This window comes from Thunnus thynnus, chromosome 1 (assembly GCF_963924715.1).
Source record: "Thunnus thynnus chromosome 1, fThuThy2.1, whole genome shotgun sequence".
NCBI classification, from domain to species: Eukaryota; Metazoa; Chordata; class Actinopteri; order Scombriformes; family Scombridae; genus Thunnus; species Thunnus thynnus.
The window spans coordinates 30,503,094-30,529,370 of NC_089517.1; the positions used below are offsets into that span (position 1 = coordinate 30,503,094).

At 40.6% G+C, this 26,277-nt stretch overlaps 1 protein-coding gene across 1 annotated transcript; it reads right to left on the bottom strand.

Annotated features, from left to right (window-relative positions):
• Window positions 1-129: 129 nt before the first annotated feature.
• Window positions 130-26,023, bottom strand: tent4b (terminal nucleotidyltransferase 4B). The gene is made up of 12 exons (XM_067595110.1): window positions 25,106-26,023; window positions 9,114-9,237; window positions 7,536-7,582; window positions 6,176-6,296; window positions 5,205-5,312; window positions 4,706-4,834; window positions 4,292-4,505; window positions 4,064-4,190; window positions 3,755-3,858; window positions 3,460-3,659; window positions 2,855-3,001; window positions 130-2,547 (listed from the first exon to the last, which is right to left on the bottom strand). The coding sequence occupies exons 1-12, from the start codon at window positions 25,675-25,677 to the stop codon at window positions 2,392-2,394; spliced, it is 2,049 nt and encodes a 682-aa protein (XP_067451211.1). The 5' UTR covers window positions 25,678-26,023; the 3' UTR covers window positions 130-2,391.
• Between the last annotated feature and the right edge of the window lie 254 nt (window positions 26,024-26,277).

The window sequence follows — 26,277 nt, forward strand, 5'->3', positions numbered from 1 at the left end:
TAATGTAACCCTCCTTTTCATATCTAATTATCATCGCAGTATATGAATGTTATGGTGAACTGTTGACATTTTAGCAGAAATAGAGAGAAAAAACAGCTTGTAAGAAAAGCAGGACCATGTCTCAATACGTGGTTTCATTGTACTGTTTTTATTGCATGAATTGTAATAGCTGCAGAGATGGGTACAGTTGGGTTTGAAGCCTTCCTGCGGTGAATATAGAGATGGTAAGTGGACATTCAGATGGCACGGCTAACTTAATTCACCTTTCTCCCTGTCCGTCTACCACAAGACCAGCGCTTATATACTGCATTTATTTAAACCGCTAAAATTGTAGCACTGAGGAGTAGGGGGCAAAAAAAAAGAAAAGAAAAAAAAACAACTAAATAACACGCATTTCAACACCAAATCTAAAAGGCTGTAAGTTAGTGCATGGATGTGCTTTTTTAAAACTTGCTCAGGGATGAGCATGTTGTCCTTAATAATGTATAATGTCAGGTGGTAATTATTGCTGGCTATTTGTTTCATATTACTGTGGGTGATTTGGGGGGTGACATCTGGGATAGAGACAATAAGAGGACTGTGGTGTGCTTTGGTGTGTTACTCCCTCCAGCAAGTACTCAGCTTAACATGTTTTCTATGTGCAGCTGCTCCTTCAGTTTAAATATTATGAGTCAAACACAAATATAACGCAGAGATGAACCAATCAAATGCAGTATAAAAGCCCAAACTCTGTGTGGACTCAGACTGGAGCGATGACTCCATCTAGAGGTTAAGTTGTTGTACTGCAATGACAGAGGGGGATTGACATAGTGTGTTTGTTGCGATGATAATTTATAAAATGAAATTAAAAAAAAAAAAAAAAAAATACAGCTCCCTTTTAAAGTAAGTAGACCAGCCACATATTAAAACAAAATTCTCACCATTAACTAGTAAAATGGTCTCTCAAACGTTTCAAAGTAACTTGGTCACTCAACTGTCACTGAGGAAAAAAAAAAACAAAAAAAAAACATCCCAATGAAATAATAAAGGTGGCATTTTGCTGTACCTCAATATACCTCTACCCGCCCCCCCCACCTCCCAGCAACTTATCCTATTTCAAATATAGGACTCAAAGATATGGGCTCTAATGTTAATAATACACATATCCATACTATGTTCATATAATTAATAAAAAAATAAATACATTTAACAAATACAAATGATTTTGTAGTAGGTAGATTACCAAAGAAACAGATTATCACCCACAGTTGTATTAACACTTTTTTTTTTTTCAAGTGTAGGATTTTTCAATAAAACCATAATGACCCCTTGCTAGTTTAAACCTGTAGTCTTAAAGCCTCTACATTTCTGTGGCTGTGCTATTGAGCTGGGTGAGAGATCAGGCTCCATCCAGTCGTCTATAGGGCTGCGTGTGAGCGTTGGCTCACTCAAGGCTAAATGTTAACACTGTTACACACTCACAGAGAGCAACCAGGAGTAAACGTTGATGCTGATGATTGATGTTGGCAATGGGACCCAAACCAGCTCTTGGCTTTTGCCAAAAAGTTGCGGGCACAAGATGTGTACGTTTACATGTCTTCAATCGGTATATCTTGTAAAAAGGTCATATGAAACAATTTCCCCTTACTTGTGTCATGTGTTTTTTAGTGTTTTTTTTCCTTTTTTTTTTTTTTTTCTTTTGCATTTGCGGTTTTTTGTACAAATCTTTGTATAACCTGTTTAGACATAACAAAACAGATTAAACCAACAGAAAAATCAACCAACGGAAAGAAATCTCATGCATAAGTTATATCCCACTCTTACTGATTGCATTTGTAAGTTACCATCTTTAAAAAAATCAGTGTACATGTTTGTTGTTCAACATTTTTGTTTTTGTACATTTTAAGCCATTTGCCTTTTTTCGTCTTTTTTTGTTTTTGATAAAATTTTTGATCCTATTTTCGTCTGTGAAAAGTACAGCCAGCAGTTCCACGTATTGCTCCAGAGTAGATTCCAGACACCTGACCTGTCTATTCCTGTACAGCAGGAGGCGCAAGAGGCATGTTGTGTAGGTGCTGGCTGTGGAAGGGGAAACCGCTCCGTCAAAGAAGCTGTTGGGAAGCAGATGAGCGACTATCCTTTATGATTTCAGTTCAAGGTCTGAGAAATTAGACCCCATTTCCTAAAACAATTATTTTTTTGTTCTTTTTTTTTTCTCCTGCTAGAAATTGTTGCTTGTCACCCCGAAAAGCTTGACAGAGAGACAGATACTGTAGAAGTTTTAATACTACTAACAACCTCCCAAGGCTGGAGTCTGGCAGCAGAAGTGGGACAGTCAGTCAGTTGCAGACAAGGATTGGGGGAAGGGGGGAGAGGCTGGGGAGTGGGGAGGGGGGGCAGGCGAGGTCACCCCTATCTGCAGAGGTCTTCTTGTGTGGAGTCTCGCACATTTTTCCTCTTCTTGCTGTTGCCCTGGTGGTGTGGCTTGTTGCTCTGTTGACTTTTGGTGCTGGAGGAGCTCTGCTGCGGGTGGTGGCCGCTCTTGTGGTGGGAACGAGACATCCTGGCCTGAGGGAAGAGCATAAAAGCAAGATGAGTGTTCCTGCAGGATTATTGATTAGTTACTTGATACAACACAGCCTTGCAATAAAGGAGAAGTATGACAATAAAGATCTCATTTTAAAGCTCTATATCAATTATTCTTTATAAGAAAATACCACAAAATACTTAACAGCTATCAGAAAGACCCACTTTTTTATTATGTGTGTTCAGTGTTATTACATTTAATACAGTATTGTTTTTCTCTCTGTTGCTTTTTAAATTTTGTGGTGTATAATGTGTTGTGTGCGTATGTATAAGGTAAAGCCGAGCGTACCTTTCCTCCCTTGTTGCTTCCAGGTGGAGTGCTGGTAGTGTGGCTCTGTGTCCGGTGATTAGTGACGACCGCAGACTTTTCTCTGTGGGTGCTGGGGCCCCGACCAGACTGCTGCTTGGCTGTCTTACACGGCGTGCCGTCAGAGTCCTGGAGAAAACCAGCAATGTGATGTAACAACCTGCCTTCCTTTCACATCGGCTCATCATGCGTACATGTATGCATACTGCTTAGAAATACACATTGTTGATATCGCTGTTTCAGACGCCTCCAATTTCTTTAAATACAACTTGCACATGTGAATTCAAAACAATATAACAAAAGCAGGGAATCTGGGGTTTGTTGTACAGCAAGATAATTATATAATTTATGTAGTAAGAAAATTAGAGACCAAAAGTACTGTATTTGTGTCAATAACATAGTTCTATTTAGCATTTGAGAGATTTAGAAATGGTTACATATTTAGTAGTACTATTCTTTAAATTAACCTAAAACTGAACAGTACTTGAAAAACTACTAAATGCTACAGATATAGGCAATAGTGCAGCATTTGAACGGTGTGTGTGTGTGTGTGTGTGTGTGTGTGTGTGTGTGGTTTCAGGACTGACCGCATCGCTAGAGCTGGAGGACGAGGTGGAGGGCGACAGCGGGGAAGAGGAGGGAGAGGAGCGCAGTGAAGGGGATGGAGAGGAGGAGTTAGAGGAGGTTTTGCTGTGAGGAGCAGACGGTAGAACCACAACGTCGTCATCTGGGACGTTGTTGTTGCATTCATCGAGCTGCTGGGACTCAAAGAGCGTGACGTCATTTCCTATCAGAAACACAAACACAAAGGTGAAGTCAGTTACAACAGGACTTCAAGAAATATAAATTCAGAAAAAAGTTGCGAAAACCGTTTGAACGTACTGTTGAGTGTCAGATCGTTCTGAGACTGGCTCCCCCAGTTTTTTCTGATCCATTCCCTGTACTCGTCCACTTCCTGAGTCACCCGGATTATTCGGCCAAGTATGCTGCCATGAGATATGGAAAGAGGTATACAAGTGTTTATAAAGCAGTTACTGGTACTGACCTAATATTTTCAGCGTGACACGAAAAAGCCGACCCGGACGAGAACAAAAGCTTGACTGAATATTGCAACAATAGACTGACTGACTGTTAAGAAGAAACAATTCTTCCGTGATATGTGATCGACAGCTTCTTGAATTAGCGCCTTACCTCTCCGTCTCGTTATTGGGGTAGTACTTGGCAATGGGTGACACAGCGTGGCTGAGCACCACGTAGGCGTAGTCAAATGCCTGCTTCACCTGCATGGCACCATATGAACTCCGGCCGACATCGTTGTCTATTGGACACAAGACAGATGGTCGATTTGTGTAAATATACTTGACACGCCTTTGTTTCTACTGTGTGCAGTAGGAACGAAGTGCTGTGAGAGAGATATACCTGGCTGCAGTGGATCCTCAATGTAGAGCATGGAGGGCCTGTAGCCATCCATCATGTTCTTCTGAACCTCATCTTTGGCAACATAGCAGCCTCCATCTTTTATCCTGATGCCTGTTTTCAGGTAGTTGAAGTGGCGACCGTAGAGCTCAAAGAATTCAATGAGCAGAACACCGATGTTGATGTTAGGACTGCAGACATCCTCCCTGTAGTGAAGCTGGACAAGAACACAGTACAGCTTGATGTCAGAATTACTGTAAATGGCGCTGACTGTGGACCAATTCCTGACAGAATTATTAATCTGTCATGCTACATATACATGGTAGATTAACAGTTTTGTTTTAGGAAGAATAGTTTATGAATATATATATTTTCTTCCCCTAGAGTTGTCAGTATTAATCACAGAGTATATCTTACCTGCAGGAAGCTGACAGCCATGAGGAAGAGACTGTAGGAACCGATTCCTCCTGTGAAAACTTCATTGAGGTCCCTCTGCAGTAGGAACTGCTTCAGCACCAGCACCAGGTAAGGCAGCACAGGGTATTTCTGCGGGACAAGAGACAGACACAGCGAGGACATAATGAATGCATTTTGATGTCTACAGCACCCTCTAGAGGGAAAATGATCATTAAAGTCTAAAAGATCCAGGGTTTTCATTGGCCTGATCACTGGTGTATAAAAAGGTACAGCCCACTTGAGACATTTAAAACATTTTATTACAAATACATCTCCTTGTGTTTGCCAGTGGGTAATGAAACATCTCAACATGTCATACAAGACATAAAAAGTCCTGTTTTTGTGGAAGTACAACGAACAGCTCAAGCAGTACTCCAACAGTCTTGTATTTTCCTGTCCTTGAAATTTGCTCTGCACATCTCTGTGGGGTTTTTAGGTGCCCAGGCACTGCATACTGTACCTCTTTGAATTCCTTGATGAGCAGTGCAGCTTTAACGCCACTTTTCACGTTGAAGCTGATGTCCACTTTGACTTCAGTGAAGGAGTCAGTCAGTTTGATGATGGGAACCTGGGAACACACGATACACACATTCAGACAGGAAATCACTTACGGCCAAGCTTGCCTAAATGCCTCCTGACACTTGTTAAAGACGCTTTAAGCACTTGTAAATATTCCCTTTACTTTAAGTCCATTGTAAACCTAGAAACAACACACACAATAATCCACTTTTGGCATTTGCCTTGATGCACATGCCAGTGTACATGCCTGAAAACAAAGCATGTATGCTAAACCAGTGTAGTCAGAGTTTTGGAGATGTCACAACAGCTTGTACTAATGTGATTTATAGTTTGTGTAACTGACTATCTGACAGCTAACATTCACATGAACTTGTCTGCATCATACTGACTAATGACTTAATGAATGATTGATGATTATCGATCATATTATCTACCAAATTCTGCCATTTCTACTTGTGGATTTACATGGCGCACAACTGACAGTCAAACGTATAAAATCATTACAGTGAAGTAATTATAATATTCTCAACTTTAATAATAATGCTTTCTGTTAAGGTAGGAAGAATTTCTGGGTAGCAGAAAACTGTCCTCCCTCTAGAAATTAATGTACAAACTTATTTCATTTAGTGTAGTTGTTACAGAGAACTGTGAATGTGTAATGAGTCAAAATCTTGAGTTGCACAAGTGAATTTCTGAGAATAGATAAGTGTTGAAAAGAAATCTGAAAAGTAAACCCACAATCTAAAATACTGCATACTTTTATACATACTTTTTTTTTTATATACATACTTTTTCTTAAAGAAATGATCCCTGTACCAACTTCCTAACTCCACTATCTAAAAAACTCTTATAAAAACAAAGGAAATCTAATTTAGCAACACAATGTTCACTTGTGAGTCAGTACAATCTTACCGTTGCCTTGTCCAAAACTTTGATGGAGTTCTCATCTGCAACATTTCTCTTCCGGAGAGCCTCTTCCAGCGTCCAGAGTGGGAGTGTCTCCCACTTCCCAAAAACTACCAAGTCAATGTCACTGGAGGAAAGAGAGAGACATGGCAGATAACACTTAGGCCCATTCTTTCTCACACTGCAAAGTGTTTAAATCAAACTTTTCAATGAGTCACGTGACAAACACAGTGCAACATACAGAAGAGCAAAAAACAAGTGGCTGAAATAAACAGCTATGAGCAAAAACACCTTTCTGTTGTAAACACACACACACACAAACCAACAACAACTGATAGGCTTCCCAATGTAACTACAGTGGCTGCACATGCCTGTTAACTGATGTCGCTCACTAAATAACTCAACAACAGCTCACTAACAGATGTCTCTCTGGTTTGCATTGGTTGTCATAAGTAAACAAGACATACAATAGGGGTTTTCTAAATTTGATTCACATCTGCTAATGATATATGCCTATTTCAAAATAAGTTTTTTTCACAGATAAAACCAGAAAATAATCTTCCTCAACTTGCATTATCAACAGCATTTTTTTCCCTGTTTCTTTCAGTGCGATCTAAGTTTATATGCAGTAGTAAGGTCTCCTTATTACTGCAGCCTAACAGCCATTTTTAAATATCCTCCACATGGTAGATCACTGCAGACAGGTGGCTTTGCTCCCCTCTTGTGGATACTTAACTTAACTTCAGACAGAACTTCAGGAAGCTAACCAACGTGCGTTGTAAATTAGCAACGTGTGTGTTCACTACATACAGAATGTTACACACAAGCACCACTCTAAAAAAAACCCACATGAACACACAAATACACGTGCACACAGAGTAAATCATCAGTACCTTGTAACTTCAATAAATGCTTTTTATAAATGTTTCCAGACAGAGAGAGGCACACAGAAACAGACACTCAGAAAATCCGGAGCACAGACATACACACCACCCACTGACATGCATGCATCCCCACACACAGCTTAGTCCCATTAGAGTTCTTGGTACAGTGTCAAGAGTCCACTAATCCAAGTGACATGTATGTGTGTTTGTGTTAAGGAGGCAGTTCTTTGTTGTTGTTTTTAAGTGGTCAGCAGTTGCAGGCCTCAGAATTAAGTTTTAAAAAGATCCAGGATCAGCAGTGCTAAAATTACCTAAACTACTTGATCCTCAAAACACAAGCAAATAATGATTTGCTGGCTAGAGAGAGCACTTTCTCCATAACCCAGTTAAGTACTTCTGGTAAGACTCACAGTCTGGCAAAGATCAAGACAGCAAGCATGAGTTTTAATCTCTAGGCTGGTTCAGGAAACCAAGTGGCTCACCTTGTTGGCAGATAAAGACCAGTGCTGAAGCTCCCAAACACTTGGACCTGGAGAGACAAGACATAAAAAACACAATAATTACACTACAAAACACAAATAGACATACAGTTCTCTTCACTCAGACACCTTGATGTTTGCTTGGTGACAGTGAGCATCGAGTTGGCATTCTTTGATTTTCCCATGCCAAGTTTCACTATTACAAAAACCTGTTCTCCAAGCTGCACAGATATTACTATTCCACATCTTAACATGGTGTTAACTTAATGACAAGTTCAAACAAACTGCACGGGCCTGGTACAAAAACTACCTATCAGGGGTAAGAGAAAGTTTGTAATTTGAATATTTTAAAATCGTTTGGACAGAGGAATTAAAGACCAGAGCTTAAACTTAAACTCTCTGCACTGATGAGGAAATTGAATGCTGAGGAAATGATTTGCAGCTTGTTTACATACAAGACAATCCTTTTAAACCACTGATCTCCTAACCTGCACGCTATAGAAGTGACAGAAATAACTCCAACCTTCCACCTTTTAAACCTCCCACTGAGCAGCACACAAATTGGTGTCTGAACAGAAATAGACTTAAGCCTTGACCCCCCTTCTTATTCGCTTAAACCTCCTCCCTCCATCCTGCATCAAGCCGTAGTATAAACTCTGGTGTACAGCACAGTCACATGTCCCGGGCTAAGCTGATTGCAGAGCCATGTTTGTGAATGAATGAATAGGAAGTCCTTTAGACTTCTGCTAAAGCTGAGGTAACTACAGGTGGTAACAAAACATTTTCAGGCCTGAGATGACCTATGACAGAGAAGCTTTCCATCATATGTTTGGGTACGGCTGGTTAAAACAAGCTTCTGAAGATACCTGGCAAGTTCGAGATTCTGTGACAGACTACAGAAACACTCCAGAGTGTCTGGTGGATGTCTAGGCATCTAAGCTCATCAATTAACCTAGCATAACACTAAGTGGTTGACCAAATTGCCCTTGCTCACTCCACCGATTGCAGTGGAAATGGAATACAGCTTGGGACAGTACTGTGCTCCTTAATTTAGGAGCTGCTAAGCTCAGAGCAGACGTACTTTCAAGCACAATGCTCTATCAGCAGGATCAAAGTCAGTGGGTACAAGAATGCCTGAGGTGTTGTTGATAACATGACCACAACAGAGTACCGTGCAGCAGAGAGATAATAGAAAAACAAGCGCAAGCTTCATGAAAGGCTGGGGCTCCAAGTCATTTGCTTGATTGCATACAGTCTGGCTTTTATAGTAATTGTGGCTACTGAATGTTGGAAAATTACGGAGATCATTGTGTCCAAAGTAGTCTGATCACAGTGCTCAACAAATGCACAAACCACTGTCTTTAGTGTAATTCAACTAATTTCACTTTTCTACAAATCCATTTGTTTCTGCCAAAAGAAAATAACCTCCAGTGATGCATGGCGTCCCTCAAAAGAGGCTTTTAGATTACAGCCGAGATTTTCTTGCTAACAGCTGGAGGCAATTCTCACCCTGATTATCAGTGGCACGCCGAAAAATCCTGTCTGTCACACCCTATGATATAAAGAACAACCCATGTGTACCTCAGCACTTGGCCATAGGTCGTGGATGACTCCTTTGATTCTGTCCACCACCTCCAGCCTCATCTTCTCCTCCTCCGGCCGCGGGGAGATGTACTCATAGAAGTCGCTGATCTCTTCATGTAACCTGCACATCACACAGGACATATCATTGTAAGAAGGGTCAAACATAAACACATAAGGGGAAAATATAAGTTGACAGTCACAGAGCAGCTATATCCTAAAAGACTAGAAGATGAATGCTTTCACATAATCCATTTATAAATACAATCACCAGATGGGATTCTGTTTTTTTTGTGGTAATCCAATGAATTAAACATTAATCATAATTTCCAGTCAGATAATAAATAGCACATTAAGTTCAATAGGATGCCAAATACGACATGGCTTTATTTTACATTCAGCATCCATTTGTGACATTTGTGGCTTGAGTACAATTAATTTGCAGGGTTTCATTTACAAATCAGCTTTACTCAAACCATGTCACAAATTGATTTTTTAAGACAGACGTCAAGAACAGACATGCACACAGCAGGTACCATCTTACTTATACTCTAGCAGGTTTATAGTGATAAGAACTGTAAGACATAGATTAGACAACTGAACAGGTCAAACAGTGCAGCTTAGTGTAACTGATAGTTTACTGAATAGATCAGTTAAGTATGTTTGTTTTTACAACTCAAGATTTAGCCACATCTCATTTCATACACCACACACAGGCATCAATTTTCGATCACTTTCCTCCCGTCTCAGATAGGCTAAATAATCAAAGCACTGAAATAAAAATAAATCACATATGCTTGGTAATGGGGATGTGATATCTAAAGAGGTTAGCGAACAAGGCTTTTGACTGATAGATGGCTGGTTCAAATCTTCAGGATGAAATAATACAAAGGTGTCACTCAGCCAGGCAGCTGAACTTGACAATTCCTGTGACCAACAGCTGAAGAGTTTTTGTACAAGTTAGTTCCAAGATATGGATTTATGTAAGAGCAGAATGTGAAGCAGGGCGCTGCCAAAAACACGTCAGCCTTCCTTTGGCAAACAAAAGTTTCTAAAAAAAGAGCAAGAGTCTCCAGGAGTGGCTGAGTTCTCTGAATAGTTCCATTATCAGGTACAGGTAGATTCATGCCCATCAGCAAAATCACTGGTTGGAATATTAGCTTGACTGATATGTCCTAATAGTATGATTTTATGAGTCACCTACTTGGGCAATCACATTTCTCAAGTCCTACAGGTCAATTTCTCTGACTATAGAGCAAGAAAAAAAAATATTCCTCCACACATGGACTGACCTTTACTGATAGGAAGTTAATAATTACTGAAAACAAAGGAAAGACAGAAAAAAATACAAAAGGTTTGTCTTAGGCACACTATGAAAGCAAGGGTTTTATCTCCCCCTAAGAGAGGCAGCTGTGTGTTCAACATTATCTCAAACCAACCATTTCTTCTTGGTAAGGGCAGAGCAAAAAACAAACCAGGAACCCCTGCTGTGCCACAGCGTAATGTCAGTACATAAGTTGCACTCAATAAGGGCAGACTAAGCAAGAGTACCACATTTGTCCTTGGAACAGGTCGCTCTGCCCACATGCGATGACCTTTTCACTGACCAGTTTGTCTACATACACACAGACGGAGGGACAAGTCTCTGTGGGTGGACAAATAAGAACACAAACACACGTGCATGTGCACAAACAACCATATAAACCAAGAATTAGGCTAATAACAGGCTTGCTCCCTTTGGCAAACCACAGAAATAGAGAGGGGGAAAAAGATATTTCAGCATTTATAAATAATACAAACAAAAAAAATTCCTGCACATACACCACAGAAAGCTGGACAAGAGAAACACTTGCAGCTGAGTGAATGATTTTTGGATTACGCCTCAAAGAGCACTGTGTGTGTATGTGGGTCTGTCATAGGCTACTTTCAGGGACAAATTTCAGACTAAAAACCAATTAATTCAGGATGGCTTGTCCAACTAGGGACAAAAGCCGTGTCTCCAATTTGTAAAACGCTGGTTTTTAGGTCAGTGGTTAAGGTTACGGTTAGCTTAAGGTTAGGGTTAGGGTTAGGGTTAGGGTCAGGCACGTAGTGGTTTAGGTTAGGGTAAGTCTCCAGGAAATGAATGTAAGTCTATGTCATGTCCCCAAAAATGACCTAGGACAACGTGTGTGTGTGTCTACTGTCTGGGTTTTACGTAACCAGCACTCTTCACCTGACAGCAGTGAAAGTTGACTGGGTTTCACCGATATAATTTCTTGGATCTCAGAGTAGTAGAAGCTCAGGATACAGAAGCAGCAGAGCGAGGTTGCTGGTCCACGAACCATCTAGGGAAAATACTTGCAGAATAGAACCATCTCCTCCCTACACAAATGCTTCCATGGTGACCTTGAGAGAAAAAACTAAACCCGCAGTTGCTGCAGCCAGTGGTCTCACTGTAAGGCTGTGATCAGACAGACAGCAACACTGCATCAAAAAAAAAAAAAAAAACCCCAAGACACAACATTAGTGTCTGCACATTGCTACAGTTACCAGTGGGAAGATGTAAAATAAAACAGGACAACTAGTTTGAAGGCTTACCAGCATTTTATACTCTAGAAAAGTCTCAACACTTATGAGATTAACAGTCAAATTTGCAAAATATACAGCACATGCTGAGAATTATTCTATCTGAAAAGTTCGCTTGCAGGTATTTGATTGGCACTGATGGATGATGTTGGAATGCACTGCAGCAAAATAAAGCCAGGATTAACATTTTTGGGGGGCGTGCTGCATTCTGCTCCATGGATGTGGTCTTATGGAAATGAATGAAGAGGCTGCATCTTTAATGCATAGCTGTTGTCCCTCTGAATGCAGCCTAATGCTGGGCTCAGACTACAGGAGTTTTAAAATCCTAAACAATTTTGAAATTGGGTTGCATCACACACATAAGGAGAAACTTCACAGATGTTCTCTCTAATCTCAAACATTCACACACTACAAGATTTGGAAATAATGGAGCATCACACACTACAGGATATTATTAAGATTATCGTGCCAGAGGGAGCAATGCATCATCTCACATGATCTCAAGGGAAAGCAGATGTAAACGAAATGGAGACTGACATGGTCATCATCAACAACTTGCTTAATACTTTGCAGAGAGAAAAAACAAAAGCAGAAGGCTAAACGAGTCTGGATGAAAAAATGGTTGGTCAACACAGGTCGTCTCTTTAGTTAGTGAGACCTGGAGGTGAGATTTTAACTCTCAGTTTTAATCTGTTAATAGTAGTATGTATGCTAGCTAACGTTAGCCTCAAAGACTAGAATGTTTACTGTATTGTGGTCGTGCTCACAATTTAGTGACGTAATCTTCCAGATTTTATATCCTAAATATCAAACATGTTTGAAATTATTGGGCGGCCCCGATGAGTCTGCAAGCAGTTCTGGAGGTTTAAGATTGGATCTGTAAATCCCTCACATTACCAGATAATCTGGTACTGACCAAGGTCCCAGACCAGATTTCTCCTCTGATTGTCGGGAGGGGTGAATCAGAGATAAACCGGCCAAAAACTCCTGTAGTCTGAGCCCAGCTTAACTGACTGCTCACAAGTCTGAATGTACTGAATGTAAATGTAGGGCGTGACTCAAAGTGCAGATGAATTGAGGAAACTGGGGGTAGCACTCACTGGAAACAACCAACCGCTATATCAAGTAAACAACAACACAAGTTCCCTGCCCTGTGTTGCATACTGTATCACATGAATATACTGGTGTGTATATGTATTATATATATATATATATATATATATATATATATATATATATATGGTGGTTTCATCTCTGGGAAATCTTCACACAGAGCCGACCACATTGAAGTGAAGTGAATGGCACGATTTCATTTCAGTGACTTCCTTTGTTCATACCAAGAGAAAATGCCACTAGAAACTGAATTTCTATTTGTTATGACTGCTTTAAAACACACACAACAGTCACTAACATCTACTAAATGAATCGGTGCATTAGTAGTAATGAGGTGTTCCCAGCATTACATATGACTATTTGCAGGAATTAAAGCAAGAAAAAAAATTGTGAGCCTGAAAAGTTGTCCAGCAGGAAATGTGTACGATGTATTGAATTAACTATTATATGAATTTAAAACTGTTGTATGCCTAACATCAGGCATGGTGCCTGAGAACTTAAGCTTTGTATTCATCATATGTATTTTGATTTTAAAAAATTTTGATCAACATATAATATTGGGTAACAGGTTGTTTCGAAGACTTACTCAACAGAAATACCAAAACTAGCACTATTCAAAATATCATTTGTTTGTTTTTGCCAGGGAGGTAGAGGCAAATAGTTTCTGTTTTCATTTGTCACCGCCTCTCCAACATCTGACAAGCACTCTATATTTTAATGACTAATCTCTTTTCTCAGTGCAAACTGTAGAGACTCCAGCCTACATCACTGAGACACTAGGTTTCATTTAAGGGTAAAAGAAACTCAGCTGCTACTCTCTGCTGCATTTGTTTTGATTTCATGGTAAACAGAAAAACCTCTGTGTTGCTCCATTTATATCATATACATACCACAACCCTTACAGCAAATTAAGGTCATTTAATGTGTGCTGAAATTGAATTCTATAGGTTGGGGACATGCATGATTCCCTTTAGCTTTAAAGGTCCGATGTATTTTCAAACTCCCACAAACACCAAGCTAAAAAAAGACTTTTACAGTGCAGTATGATAAACTAAAAGCCATTTTCAGAAAATCTGACATCCCTGCGTTGTAAGCATTTCCACTCCACAACAGCAGCAATAGGTTTCATTTCACAGCAAACAGGCCACTAATGCTCCCTTGTTGTCACGTGATAGGACAAAACACAACTCATGCCCCACCTCCTAGGATCAAATTGCATGTCTGTCTTGCTCCTGCCTAGAGAGCACATGGACCCTTGGCACAGCTTATCAGATAATCCCGCTTGCCTATATCACGGTAATGTTATGTAATCTTGTGGAACAGGTTTCCATAGAGCTGGAGCTCCAATAGGAGAGAAAAAAATGTTATCTTTCTTACTTAGGATTTATTCTTTTCCTAGCATTTCTCTCTGACAAGATTATTTTAATGCCACTGAAATTTTGCCAGGGTACTGTGACACTCTTACTGATGGTTGATTGTAATGTTACTGCTGTAGGAGTTAAAGTTTGTCCTGTATATTTTATGTATAGAAAGATACAGATGGTGCTTCTGTGTCTAATATTGGGATGTTTACACATGCCTTAATTTATGATGGATCATTTGATTAGTAATTGAGCTCCTGTAGCACTCCTGCCAAGGTTACATGAATATGTTGCACATTATCACAGTGTTGTGCTTTCATTGTATACCCTAAGTAGATGTATAAAGACACAATCAGCTCACGGTTCGCTGCAATTCACAATACAAATTTACAGTAATGTTTACTTCAATCATATTTTTAAACAAGGTTTGACTAAAAACTCAACAAACAACTCATTGTTGATTGTCTAAGCTTTCTTAAACTAACCTTGTTTTGATCTGGTACCTGTGTGGAAGTAGAACTAGTTACTTTTTGTTTTTTTTAATTTTACTGTTTTACCGTTTCAATGTTGGAAAAAATCTAATATTCTGTTGATGTGTGTTCAAATTCAAAATTCAGCGTTTAAGCGCAACAGGCCATGCCTTGTACTCCTTGAACAGTGGGTGTTCATTAACGCAAAATTTGATAATCATGACACCAAACCATAAGTAGTAATGTGTGAAGGCGTTTTGGATATGACACCACAAATGGAAAACTCACTGATAAATGGAAAATGGAAAAACTCTCTTAAATGGATAAATAAGTCACATTTGCCCTTGGTATTGGATCAAAACTGAGTTTTTATGTATTGGAGCTGGTATGAGGGGAGAAAAAGTGGAATCACTCCATACATATCGCTATCCAACCTTTTTTGAGCTCTGTGATATCGCATTTTTGTGTAACAAGAAACTACAGCAGACTCTCGCCATTCTTGTACAGCCTCCACATGAAGGCACCACAACACCCTATCAAAGGAGCGTAATTCAGCCTTTAGGCTGCCAGAAGGAGGAGGAATGGGAAGGAAAAGTAAAAAAAAAAACAGAAAACAAGGGATAATGTGAAACTGTGAAGGTAAAGAAAAAGAAAGACAGAGTGAGTTAAAGCTAGGAAATGAAGAAACAGAGAGGTAACTGGATAGAAACGAGCATTAAAGGTGAAACAGAAAAGTGGAAAGAGAGGGGCAGACTGGAATGGGTGTGGTGCTGAAATGCCTTCATGTGAACGAGAGCCATCTGTTAAGTTGGGTAGGATGGAGGAAAAAGAGGTTATTGTCCCTTCACACTGAGCACTACAACTGCCTGTAGCATAGCTTTAGAATTCAGTACAACATAGTGTAATAGCATGTATCAAGACATTTTGTTATTTGTTAGGATCCCCATTAGCTGTGTCCTAAAGCACAGCTAATCTTCCTGGGGTCCACATTTAAAAACATACATGAAATATTACAGTCAACACAACTGGCAAACATAAGACATATATTAGAGAATAACTTTAATATGTATGAATAAAACCTACACTGCAAAAAACCACAAATAGGCATATGCATAGCATCCTATAAATATGTTGTTCCTAGGAGTTTCCTTATTTGCTTTTTAAACATTAATTTCTGTATTAATTTAGTCAGTTAGTGGAAAAGAATTCCATGTTTTCATTGCTCTATATACAACAGTGCGTTTAAGGAAATTAGTGTTTGCCTTGGAAAGTGAAAACCGTCTTTCTGTAGCCTGTCTGGTGGAATATGTTTATGACTATAAACTGTGTTTTAATTAACTGTACTGATATGATTGGACTTTGGATTGTGAAACTTTCCATGTTGAGAGTAGAAGTGCAGTGATCAGCCAGAAGTGTATGCTGTTGATGCTGTACGGACACTGGAGAGCAAGGCCTTGTTCTGTACTAGCTGAAGTTTGGATGTGTATCAGTTTGTTTACAAAGATCCATTTTCCAATAATATCTAACTCCCTGTTCAAGATAGCAGTCAAATCAGCAGGTGTTGTTGCTGATGCATGTACTGTAATGCCATCTGCATACATAGTTAATTTACAAGTTTTTAGTACGAGAGGTAAATCGCTAGTAAAAATAGAATACATAAGTGGGCCTAGGCAATAACCTGATATGATGATGGCATTCCAAAATGATTATTGTGAAAGATGATTAACAACAATGTTTAGTTATTGCCTTCCCCTAATTGGTCTTAATGAAACTATTGTCACCAGTGTTGTGGCCATTGTGTCCCAGAAAGAGTCCGAACATCATGACCCTATTTTCACAAAGGCTTGAAATTTTGGGCCTTGCCAACCTTTGCAACAAAAGATGGTGGTGTGTGTTATGTGACACTGCTGTGACAATAGAGTACCTAAGTAACGAAGAACAGCTTCAGGTTGACAGTGTTGCCAGTAGGCAAACACGTCAGATCACACACTGCTTTTCAAAATTAGGACAACCACAAACAGAGGCTACGGTGTCAGTGTCTCGCAGATGGCAGATTCGTTAATGTTTCATCAATGAACTGATCTGGGGTGCTAACTGTTGGCCACTGGGACAAAACGTCTCCGGTTACACAGAAGCCCAAACACTGCAGGCTGCTAGTGATAAGCCTGGTCATGCCTGAGTGATGCAGGGGTTGACTGTGGTCAAAACAGGAATAGTTGGGAGTAAAAATATTAAGTGCCAGAACTGGGCTTGGAGTATCACATCAGCAGGGCTTACAGTATCTGATAAGGTGTCAATCATACATTTAAATACTTCTTGTTGCTTGTCTAAGCTTTCTGAAACTAACTTTGTAGCAAAATAGCACAGCTTGCTACACCGCAACAAAGTGTGCACAGCTGTAGCTTAACTACTTCCAATGAGAAGTAGCTTGTAGCTTCACTGGTTATGGGTCCAAAGTAGTTTTCCCAAACACTGGCAAAAGCACTGGCACGTGAAGCATGTTCAAGCCTCAAATATGACTATGTTGTTTTGCCTTAAGTAATCAAGAGTAAAGTTCCACTTCAGCACAAACTGTCCAGGCCCTAAATAACAACAGTTTTTTTTTTTGTTGTTGTTCTTTACATTTCATTCAAATTAAAAGGCCAATATAAATGAGCAAAATAACTTGTTAAATTACTGCACTTGATGATAATGATTTTCACATGGCTTTTAATCATCACTAAAAAACAATATTATCATAGACAAAATGCAAAAGGAAACGGTCAAAGTCCAGTACTCTGTACACAGGCTCAGAAGGTCACAGTCTAAACACGGGCTATGAAAAAAAAGCCTCAGAACGCCATGTGTCGCATGCTGACTGCATCAGTCTGGAGCATAGGAAGGGTTTGGACAGGAAGAGGAAAAAAAAGAAAAACACATTCCTCACTACACATGGGAAGGCTGAGTTATGGAGAGCTGCCCACACGTGCTGTTCAGAGGGGGCCTGTTTCACCTACAGTCCAAAGGACCAGCATGCAGGCTTCTCACTCTCTCTCTCTCTCTCTCTCTCTCTCTCCGCAGGCTTACACGCTTTGGCCGAGAGCCAGCCAGCGAGCAGAGAAAGAGAGAGGAGAGCGTGACAGACGTCAAAGCCAGTAGAGACTGGATGAACCACCGTTCTAATAATGGAGCTTCAGTCACAGAGGTGCTATCTGTGCGCTAGCTGGGAGTCATAAATTTCCAAAAGACAGTGGTAATAAATGGCAATAAACTCATGAGCCAGGGCTACTCATTAGTGAGCGATTAACCACACACTTCATTAGCCTGCAAGTGATGTCCTGCTTCACTACTCAGAACTAGCTGCCAACACCAGGCTTCACTAAAATAAATCAACTGCAGGTTGCTCTGTTATTATAACCATTTTGGGCCACAGGAATAAAGTGCTTCACATGAATAAGACATTCACCACATTTAAATGAAGACGTCAGAAGAAAAGAGCAGAAGCTCATGCCTTTGCATTCTCAAGAAAGCTAGCAAAATAAGAACTGACACATTCTTTCACACAACAACTACTCAAGTAGGTCTGGCAGACATGGCCAAAAAAATTTGATTTTTTTTTAAGGTCAAGAAGATTCACAGTTTTTTCCCCTGCAAAATGCAGGAAGACTAAAACATGGGTGAAGCGTCATATTTTTAGAACTTTATGTGCAACACCGTTGAACAAGAACAACAAAAGGGCTGCACCACCTTCAAGGCTGTCATTGTTAAGCATATTACAAATACAGGTTATGCCCAACAGCTATGGACTGTCAGTATCAGATACTTCAAGTAGAGCACAGACATCAGGTTTAATCATTTTCAAAAAAGTCCATCCACTAATTCACCTGCTCATGCTGCTTGCATTTTGACATGACATCAGCTTGATATCTGCAGACTGCCGGCTAGTTAGCTTTAGCTACCTGTCAGGAAAAGAATGAATTAAGTTCATATTAGCAGACTCCTGTGGCTTCACCTATCGTTACCAGGTGATGCCTCATCTACAAACACAACCCAAGGGCGCATACCAGTGTCTTTTTTCAGCCAGTCTCTCCCATAGATGCAACAGTTAAATTCACATAATAGTAAAAAAAAATCTTCTGAAACTTTATTTTACCCTGCTTACAGGGCCAGATGGGCTCAGGTTGTGCAAGAATATCGTCTGTAGGCTTCCCAAATATTGTTATGTGAACTTCAGCACAAAATGATGGACCTGGTGCTCTAGACTGATCAAATATTTACATGACCCATGTCCGATAACAATATGCATTTTTCGTACCATGACAGATATGATAACCAATTTAAGACAAAAGAAACAAAAGGGAACTAAAATATTATTATTTATAAAAGACTGTGCCCAGTCAACCTAGCTAGTGTTTCATCCATTTAGCAGACAGACTAGGATGGCTAGGCTGGCTGACTTGCGGTAGCTAACGGCAAGTTTTGCAGTAGTTTGCCTTGTGATCCAGCAGAGGGCGTTCTTAAAATTCACTATCAGCTTGACCTATTGCATGGTCCACTGAAGCATCTGAGATGCAGTGTGTGGAAGTATTGTGGGGGGTTACGTCGTAGATGGCGAAATTACCAACTATGATAAGGTTGTTTGCCAACTTTGAAGCAGCTGTCTTACTCTATGACAACAAATCCGAGCACTCACCAGCTAGAGATGTACTTTTTTTTTTATTTGAATCCACTTACAGCAGCAATTCAATTTAAATGAAAGTCAATATGGTAATACATTTTTTTGTCACAAAGGCTATAGTGACCGGGCCTTTAGACTGAATTCACACCAAATCAGACATCGCGGCGAAAACACCAGTCCTCCCGTTCATTTGAATGACGGAGCACATTTAGGCTGCAAGGCTAGGGGCCGCAGGGGCATCACAGCGGCCTGCAGCAAGAAAGTTGAGCCAGAATCAACTTTTGGAGAAACACAACCCAACATCACACTGCGGTGGCCAATCACGGCTGGAGATGAGACTGATCAGAGCTAAACAACCCTGCCATGAGGGAGGACAAGGACGTTATTAGGAAGAGGGGAGGACATTTCTCTTCCTTTGATAACATTAAAAGTTAAGTTAGGCTTTGCTGTCGGCTTCCCGACTCATTTAAAAAAGACAAGAAAAAAGAGAGAGAGAGTTCAAGTGAGCTGAGAGCACCAGTGTGAGAGAGAGAGAGAAAGCCAGAGAGTGAATGAAGAGAGCGAGCAGTGGTAGCAAGAAAGTCGGTGAATGAGAGGAATAAAAGGTTATTTTCTGATTGTTCATGGCGGTTACAAATAAACACACCCCCACCCTGCACCTCCGCACAACCCTGTGGAGGTGCACCGCAATGCCTGATTTGGTGTGAATTCAGCCTTAGACTACTTGTAAACCACCCCCAGACTTTGTTAGCAGGGCTTGCTATTTCAGTGTTAAACTGGGTTTGTGTGACATCTACTTGGAAATGACAAATTAACTGAACTGTGAACTAAGTGTGCTCAAATCAATCTCAAAACTGATGTTGATTTTACGCAAAGTAATGTGTCAATTTAGAATGACACTGGGAAGTTAAACAGAAAGCAACAGATTCCTCTAGTAAATTATTCTTTCACTGTCTAATTAATTGATTTACAAGGGCTTTCTCTGTTATAAAATGATAGGAACTTTGGAATATTGTACCTTGACAACACAGTAATGAAACACAATACCAGACCAGGACACAGTTCAGAAGGACAGAAATGGGCCACAGCTCCCCCAGGCTACACTAACTTCCTGTGCCCATATAAAGAATCTAAATAGCTGTCCTACAAGACCAAAAAATGAGGTGGAAACACTCCCTTAAAACTCCCAGTCTGATTGGACAGACACTGAAGGAGCTAGGGTTTCTCTCTCGGAGGGGTGGCTTTGTTTTGTGGAAGCGAGGCTGTGTGGAGCATGTAAACACTGATCCTTTTCCATCATGAGGCGGGCCAATTGCTTAGACCCACTCACTTCCAGAAAGACTGGAGGAGCGTAAAACACAAATAAGCACATGCCTCTGTCTCTCTAGCCAACCCCCATGGCCAAATATAGTGTATAGTGTACTGACTGTCCCATGGAAAAATGCATCTGAACACACACCCTCCTTCACCCTTTTTGCTACTTGCAAATCAAATGCAACAATGATTCCTAGAGTTATGTTTGTACACTATCCAAGTCACTCACCCTGACTGAGTTGGCAAATATTTTTTTAATGCCCTGCATCCAAATGTATGACGGTACAAAAAGGGAAGTGTAAGCAAAAATGGCAAGAAAGGTTCAGCTTTAGATTATAAATCCTGTTCAAGAATCTACAAAACTGAAATATTCATAATAGAGCTCCTTAATATTCTATTTCTTTGTTTATCCTTAAAGTCAGAATGCTCATCACTACCACTGAATGTCCATTACAACAATGCTCTAGTCAACACTCACAGCTGAGGTAAGCTAGCCAGTGGAAAAAACACCACCATCCCAGGACTGTGTAGTTTGTTACTTTTTTTGTTCTTTTTATTCTCATGCAACTGCTAAATGTAGATCCACTCCCTGATTTTGATACAGCAACCAATCACACTCTCAAATCCCTCTCGCTTCTCATCCTTTGACACATAGAAACCAAACTGTAATGTCAGCAGAGAGATGGAAGGAAATTTGGGGATTTGGAAGCAGGGGTGGGTGCTAAAAAAAGTGTATGTGTATCGTTAAGCAAAAGCCAAGCAGGCATGAGAAGTGGGAAATGTGGTCAAAAGAGGCTTTGCGAATTCAACAAAACAGGCGTGCTCATGACCATCATATTATTCAAAGCTATCACCCATAACGGCAAGGCTTACTATAGTAACTAACTAAACTGACACGATGAAACTATGAAACTGGATGTTTATCACTCTCCTACACATCACACATTCAGACTGTATCTCACAAGCAACAAGACATTTGTTATATGAAAGGAGATTTAAACATGGAATTAACATAACAAAAGCAGCTTTCACATCCACACAGACTGGACTTTACAAGAGCATTTCGAAACACACAGCCAGAGAGCATGCTGGCATTGTGAATTGCCAGAGTATGGCCAGACAGAGAGCCCTCAGTGGTGGTGAGTGTGATCATGGCTCTGAGGTTCAGGTTCTGGTATTAGCAGAGCTAATCACTAAGGAATGTCCTTATGCAAACACAGAGCTTCCATATTACTATAAATGAGGATCAACCAAAGACTGAGCTCCACACTCTGGTGTTCTGCTTGTCTACACATGTCCAATAGAAAGGGGTGGTGGTGGTGGGGACAAATCTCTGCACCTAAAAGGTCTTTAAAACAGAGCCCCACCCACCAAAACATTTCTCTCCAGTTATTACATCTAAAAGAGCCTCCGGGGGAAAGGCGGTCCCCTGACGCGATTACAAGTTAACAAATGTCTTGTGCATTTATTGTACTTTGTGATTTAATACTGTACTAAGTTAGTCCTCTGACATCAGCCAATGTCAGAGGACTAACTCTAGTATGAGCAACAGTGTAGGCTTAGATAAATGTACTAATGTACAATCTCAATCTCGATCTCAAATCTCACACTCAGTGAATGAAGCGGGGCTCTCTTGTTTGTGAACGAGTCACTGAGTCACTCACTGAATGAAGCGTGGTTCATGAACTGACAGAAGCTGAAGCGCATGAAGCATGAACCACAGGATCACTGACGTTGGCATTAACCGCAACTACACACCCTGCCCTTCAACTGATTTCAAAATAAAAGTCCTGCCACTTTGTTGGATTTGATTTGATTAACTATACCTGTTGACATTATGCAAAGGTTAGCACACAGAGAAGAGTTATACCATAGTTAAATTATACTTCACCCAACACCTTTTGAGTAACAAACACTCAGCCCTTGTAGGTTTGAATCATGCTTGTAATCAGTGTTTAAGTTTCCTCAAAAAACAGCAGCTGTGATCAGATGAAATACAATCAGTTACAATGTTTTCAAAAATATTAAAACATGTTCTCACTGTTTAAAACAGTGTTAAAACCTCTAAACTCCCTCATCCATCTGTATGTGCTGAGTTGTTCCAAACGCAACAAAAATTTTCTGAATGACGCTGTGCATTCAGCCATAATTTGAGAATACTATGTGTGTTTTGATGATTTGTAAGCATTTTGATACTTTTAGAATGTGAAAACTTGTCACCACAACTGCTGTTCTTCATGAAGGAGCAAACAAGGGATCCTCCTTTCCCATCAGAGGCACATTCTGATGTGCCAGCTTGGTTGAGACTTGTTTGGTTTCCCAAAACACAACATCGCCTGCAATTAGTCAACAATGTTGTGTAATTGGTTGTAGTCTTTATCTGTGTCATTTCAGCTGAGTGTTGAGGATGTACAACTTCGTGCTAGTACATCATTTCGGTCATAGTGAGCATACTGATCATTACTCACAGCACAGTTGAACAAGTTTAACCAACAATAAACTTTATTTCCTTTGATATACTGGCAACCTAATATCTGTGACTTTGAGGCAGCTAGGGGAGGGCCAGTGAAGAAGCCCAATAAAAGTGTCACTGTTGTTTAGGGTGACAATAGGGTTGGGAATCTTTGGGAATCTCACAATTTGATCCCTATTCTTGGTGTCTGATTTGATTCAGAATCGATTCTTGAGTCTCGATTCAAAATTGATTCTCGATTGAATGAATAGAAAGGGGGGCGCAAGTTTTAGTCTCTTAATCCGGTACACTGTGTGCCAAACCATTCACTGTGTCTTTATTCCACTGAAATGCAACATGGAACATAACTGACAGTTATAAATGGTCCGCAGCTTTTTGATTTTAAAAAGTTAACAGAGTTAATTAATTAAAAAGCATTTTAAAGTCTATGAGAAGTGTAACTTACTGACCAAGATCACTGGTTAAATGTCTTTTGTAAAAACAGAAGTTGGTGTGTTCACTCTAGAGTAAGGAGAGGCGGACTGCTCCACTGTGTTGTTACTAACGTCACGTATCTAACAGTGGCCTCTAGCTCTAGCCTCGGCTGCATCGTTGTCCAAGACACTGAGTGGGCACAGGGTTTTTGAGGTGAAACAGACCAGTACAAAGTTATTTTCTTCACCTCAAAGTTGGTTTAAGTTGTTTAATGCTGCAGTGTGTTGGTCAGCAGGTCTCCTTTGTTACTGCTAGAGTTCACTACGCTCCACTAACATTAGTCTCTGAGTGAACACATTCACAATACACTTTACGTTCGTCTAACAAAGGTAATTATTTAGTCATCAAATCAAAAAATGTGCCCAAACGCTGCATTTTTTGAAGATGAACTACAAGATAACTTTAGCATGTGCGCACTGTGGGCTGTCCAGGTGCTGCACTGCCCTCACAGTTGAGTTCCACCTTTTTTGTTCCCTGAATATCACGTTATTTATTTGGAATATCGATTTTTGACATTTGTGAATCAATTCAGAATCGTAGAAGATAAGAATCGCGATTCTTATGTGAATCAATTTTTTTTCAACCACCCCTAGGTGGCAACGTGTTACCTCCTGTATGCTCTTTTTGTCCTCTCCCTTTAAACTATCTGTTGATGACAGAGCAGCATACTCAAATATGCATCTTACCTAGCAGTATATAAACTATGTAGGTGTAATTTATGCATGTTCCTTTACACAGTGTTTGATTTGTAACCTTCAATGGATAATATAATCTTAACAAGCCAGGTTTAAAACAATAGAGCTCTGTTCTGTGTTCATACAGTAACACCTAAAGAACACTGAAAACCAGTAGTAAGAAAAAGTAAATGGTTAACCCTCCAAGCTGTTTGAACATACATCCATCATCATGCATTCTGAAATGTGCATTTTTTGAAAAGTTACACAGAATTCAAAAGTGTTGGAACAATTGACCTGCAGTTTGACACAGTTGGTTTCATATAGCTAATCCACGATGGTGTTCTTCTAAATCTGAATAAAATAATCATTCATCTTGTTTCAGGCCCAGTTTTCTAGTTACATCCCCCACCTTCTGAAGTGGTGAGTCACTAAAAGTAGTTTTATTCAATTTAATTTCTAAATTAAAATGCTCTGCAGCTTAAAACTTTCTGTGTAAAACTTCATAAAATTTGGAAATGTGCAGACTAAATGTGTAGACAGACTCACTCTGGTAGATCATATCAGTGTCACATGTAACTTTACAGAGTTATCCAACTGTCTATTCAATGGGTTAGGAAACAGTGAAAAAGTGGGTGGGGTGAGACTGACAACTCAGTCATCTCCCTGCGTGTCATTTCACTGTGCAGGCGTTTAAAAGAGTCAAAGTAACCAACTCTTAGTCTACACATGGGATGCCCTGAAACAGCCTCACGCCTGTTGGATCCACTGTGCGCCAGCCTCAGTAAAATCTGATTTATGAGGGCTCTTGCTCTGTGGGAGCGCCTCCGCTGCCAGCAGCGGGTTTTCAAAAATGAGACAGCCAATCTTGAATAAACTCTCTCTTACCCTACAATTCCTTCTGAGTAGTTCCTCACTTTCCATGGCGTGCCCGTGTAACCATCGTAGCCTCCTGTGTTGGAGCCGCTGTCACTGTTCAAGAGGCTGGAATTGAATCCGAAAGTGCTAGCTTTGTTGTCTCTTTTCCTTTTGTTGGGGTGTCCGTCCGTCGGCCCCCTCCAAACCACAGCGACCCCGCCGCCCTGCTGCTGCTGCCCCCCTCCTCCGCCGCCGACACCGCCCCTGCCAGCGGCTCGGTTGTTGTGGTTGCTATTGGTTTCTAGTGGTATAAAGTCTCGCTGTTCCGTTATTTCTCCGTCCCCCATTGAGGTCGACATCCCCTGAGTCCTAGCTTCCCCGCTACCGGTGTTTGAGTCAAGTGCTCCGTTTCTGCTGGTGAGGACGGCTCCCGACGCCCCGTTGACGGTCGCTTTCAGGCTCGACGCGCTCTGAGGTCCAGCGGTGTAGCTGTTATTTACATGCAAGTACCCGAGCCCCTGTGTCGTCTCCCAAATCTGCATCCACAGGTTGTTAGCTGGTCCGCGTTGTTCTGGTTGAAACCAGGCAATTCTTGGATCCATCAAACGACAGTAGGCACACCGCCCCCCCACCCCACCACCTCCACCGAGCAGCGCTCAGCTCGTGTGCAGCTAGCCAGGTCGCTAGCTAACGTTAGCTAGCCTGCTATAGCCTCGTTATAGCTGCCCGTTACTTCTACAATCCGTTGAAAAAAGACGCTCCTCAAGTAGTGACGATAGTCAGTAGTAAAACAAGTTCATACACCGGAGATAAGACAAGAGTGCGAGTCAAGTGTTAAAAATGATATCTGAGGCCAAAGTTACGGGTGAAGGCTGTAGAAGCGTGTAGCGGCTGCCTGTCGAAGAGCCTCTCTGACCCTTTTTCCTCCGGATCGTACGTCCCTCAATGGCGGAGTGAACGGAGCTACTGCGCAGGCGCGGAGCGAATGAAAAAAGGGGGGCGGGGAAACAGTTGTTACGCAACGGACAACTGTTTTTTTGTTACGTAATATCTGATTTATTATTCTCTCATCAAAGTGAAATGGACAAGGTGTAAATGTACAAGAATATTTCCCCTTTATACTTCTCCTTAAGCCAAACATATTTCTTAATTGTACTGGTCTTCTTGCTTAAAAGTTTATGTTCCGCTTTATCTAACATCTT

Bases quoted from the DNA above. Each gene is read 5' to 3' on its own strand.
- tent4b (XM_067595110.1), bottom strand. From the start codon at position 25,677: ATGGATCCAAGAATTGCCTGGTTTCAACCAGAACAACGCGGACCAGCT. The intron at 6,297-7,535 runs GTGAGCCACTTG...TCTTTCCTCCAG, and splicing joins GGTCTTTATCTGCCAACAAG to TGACATTGACTTGGTAGTTT. The intron at 3,859-4,063 runs GTAAGGCGCTAA...ATCTCATGGCAG, and splicing joins CCCAATAACGAGACGGAGAG to CATACTTGGCCGAATAATCC.